Consider the following 2,246-nt stretch of genomic DNA (forward strand, 5'->3'; position numbering starts at 1 on the left):
CAAACTCCATGCGGGTTTTCATGTGTCTTGCACTGAGGAGAGGCTTCCGTCGGGCCACTCTGCCATAAAGCCCCGACTGGTGGAGGGCTGCAGTGATGGTTGACTTTCTACAACTTTCTCCCATCTCCCGACTGCATCTCTGGAGCTCAGCCACAGTGATCTTTGGGTTCTTCTTTACCTCTCTCACCAAGGCTCTTCTCCCCCGATAGCTCAGTTTGGCCGGACGGCCAGCTCTAGGAAGGGTTCTGGTCGTCCCAAACGTCTTCCATTTAAGGAATGGAGGCCACTGTGCTCTTGGGAACCTTAAGTGCAGCAGAATTTTTTTTGTAACCTTGGCCAGATCTGTGGCTTGCCACAATTCTGTCTCTGAGCTCTTCGGGCAGTTCCTTTGACCTCATGATTCTCGTTTGCTCTGACATGCACTGTGAGCTGTGAGGTCTTATATAGACAGGTGTGTGGCTTTGCTAATCAAGTCCAATCAGTATAATCACACACAGCTGGACTCAAATGAAGGTGTGGAACCATCTCAAGGATGATCAGAAGAAATGGACAGCCCCTGAGTTAAATATATGAGTGTCACAGCAAAGGGTCTGAATACTTAGGACCATGTGATATTTCAGTTTTTCTTTTTTAATAAATCTGCAAAAAGTCAACAATTCTGTGTTTTTCTGTCAATATGGGGTGCTGTGTGTACATTAATGAGGAAAAAAAAATTAACAAATGATTTTAGCAAATGGCTGCAATATAACAGAGTGAAAAATGTAAGGGGGTCTGAATACTTTCCGTACCCACTGTATACTGAGCATACTCACATTTCAATATGCTTTTTACTCAAATGTGATGTACGGATAATCAAGCAAATCTAAGTTACTACAGTACACTAAGTGTTCATCTTGAAATATTACTAGCAATATAAAAGTTGTTCTTAACTTTTGAAGAGGGGCATTTTTAGAATTATACTAATAGGCATTTTACTGAAGGAATAAACTCAATCAGACAACAGACAGTATGCAGTAGATTGTATATACAACAGTTTTTTTCAGCAAAGAGTATTTAAAAGTACGACTGATACCTGTGTACTCCACTTCCACATCAGCGAGGGCCTTCAGGGTGTTCTCGTAGCTGACACTGGCCAAGTCCAGCGCACCGACCATGTCATACACCTTTTTGGTCTTGGCAGTAAGTTCTTCAGTAAGCTGCTGGATCCGGTCGGGAGTGAGATCCCAGCGCAAGCGGTTGTCATCACAGACCCGGTCCCCAGAGCCAAACACCACTTCACCTGAAAAAAACCACATGGCTTAGACTGAATATTATAACAGTATGATAAAGTATCACCAAACTGAACACGTTTCTAGATCCATATCATTTATTACTCCTGAAACAACATATCAACAAATCACGCTTTTAGGCTTATGATTGTTCTTCTAACAACTGGTAATACAGTAAATTCACAATGAATTAAGATATGTTTAAAGGGGTCATATGTTTTTCCTTTCTCTTTGGAGTGTTACAAGCTCTTGGTGCATAAAGAAGATCTGTAAATCGGCAAAGATTAAAGTCTCAAATCCAAAGAGATATTCTTTATAAAAGTTCAGAGTCAGCCACACCCTCCTAAAACGGCTCGTTCTAACACGCCCCCACATGTCTACCTCACTATGTGGGAAGATTTGCATAACGCCACCCAAATGTTCACGCAAAGAAAGAAGGTGTAACTTTTATTCTCGCTGTAGTATTGTTGCTGCCGCCGCCATGTCGTGGAGACGCTGTGCGCTTCGTTGTGAAAGCGAAACTACTTTGTTTGGTCTTCCAAAAGAGGACGATATCCGCTTCCTCATGCCTGGAGCTGATCTGTGCTGGTCGCTGAGGGAATACATCAACTTTCACTGTGGACGAAGCGGAGTCCAGCCCGGGGTCATCACATGTGGTTGCCGCTCATTCGTCGCATCCGCCGGGCGCGCCGTTCTCGACTCCGCCGCCTCAGCTCACTCTATCCCGGCCTCAGCGCACGCTAAGCCGGGGCTTCCCCTCACGCTAGGCCGCTGTGTGATTCGTTGTAAAAGCGAAACTACTTTGTTGGCCTTCCAAAAGAGGACACGACTAGAAATCAGTGGTTAAGTTGCATTTACAACACTGTTCCAGAACACTTCAACCCAAATATCCAGATGTGTGCAGCGCATTTTATAGAGGACTGTTTCCTGATCCTGGGAGAGTAGACTACAATGCCGGCAGTTCTGACTCACGTAAGT

The 2,246-nt window shown here is 44.5% G+C and overlaps 1 protein-coding gene across 1 annotated transcript in view; it reads right to left on the reverse strand.

Moving 5' to 3' along the window:
• thop1 (thimet oligopeptidase 1) overlaps positions 1 to 2,246 on the reverse strand; it is a 20,645-nt gene that overhangs the window by 17,410 nt on the left and 989 nt on the right. Inside the window, exon 2 of the mRNA XM_016282088.1 lies at positions 1,073 to 1,279. Coding sequence (XP_016137574.1) covers positions 1,073 to 1,279 — 207 coding nt within the window. The remainder of the gene's footprint in view (positions 1 to 1,072; positions 1,280 to 2,246) is intronic.

Source organism: Sinocyclocheilus grahami, unplaced genomic scaffold, assembly GCF_001515645.1.
Source record: "Sinocyclocheilus grahami isolate Dianchi unplaced genomic scaffold, SAMN03320097.WGS_v1.1 scaffold154.1, whole genome shotgun sequence".
Taxonomy (NCBI): Eukaryota; Metazoa; Chordata; class Actinopteri; order Cypriniformes; family Cyprinidae; genus Sinocyclocheilus; species Sinocyclocheilus grahami.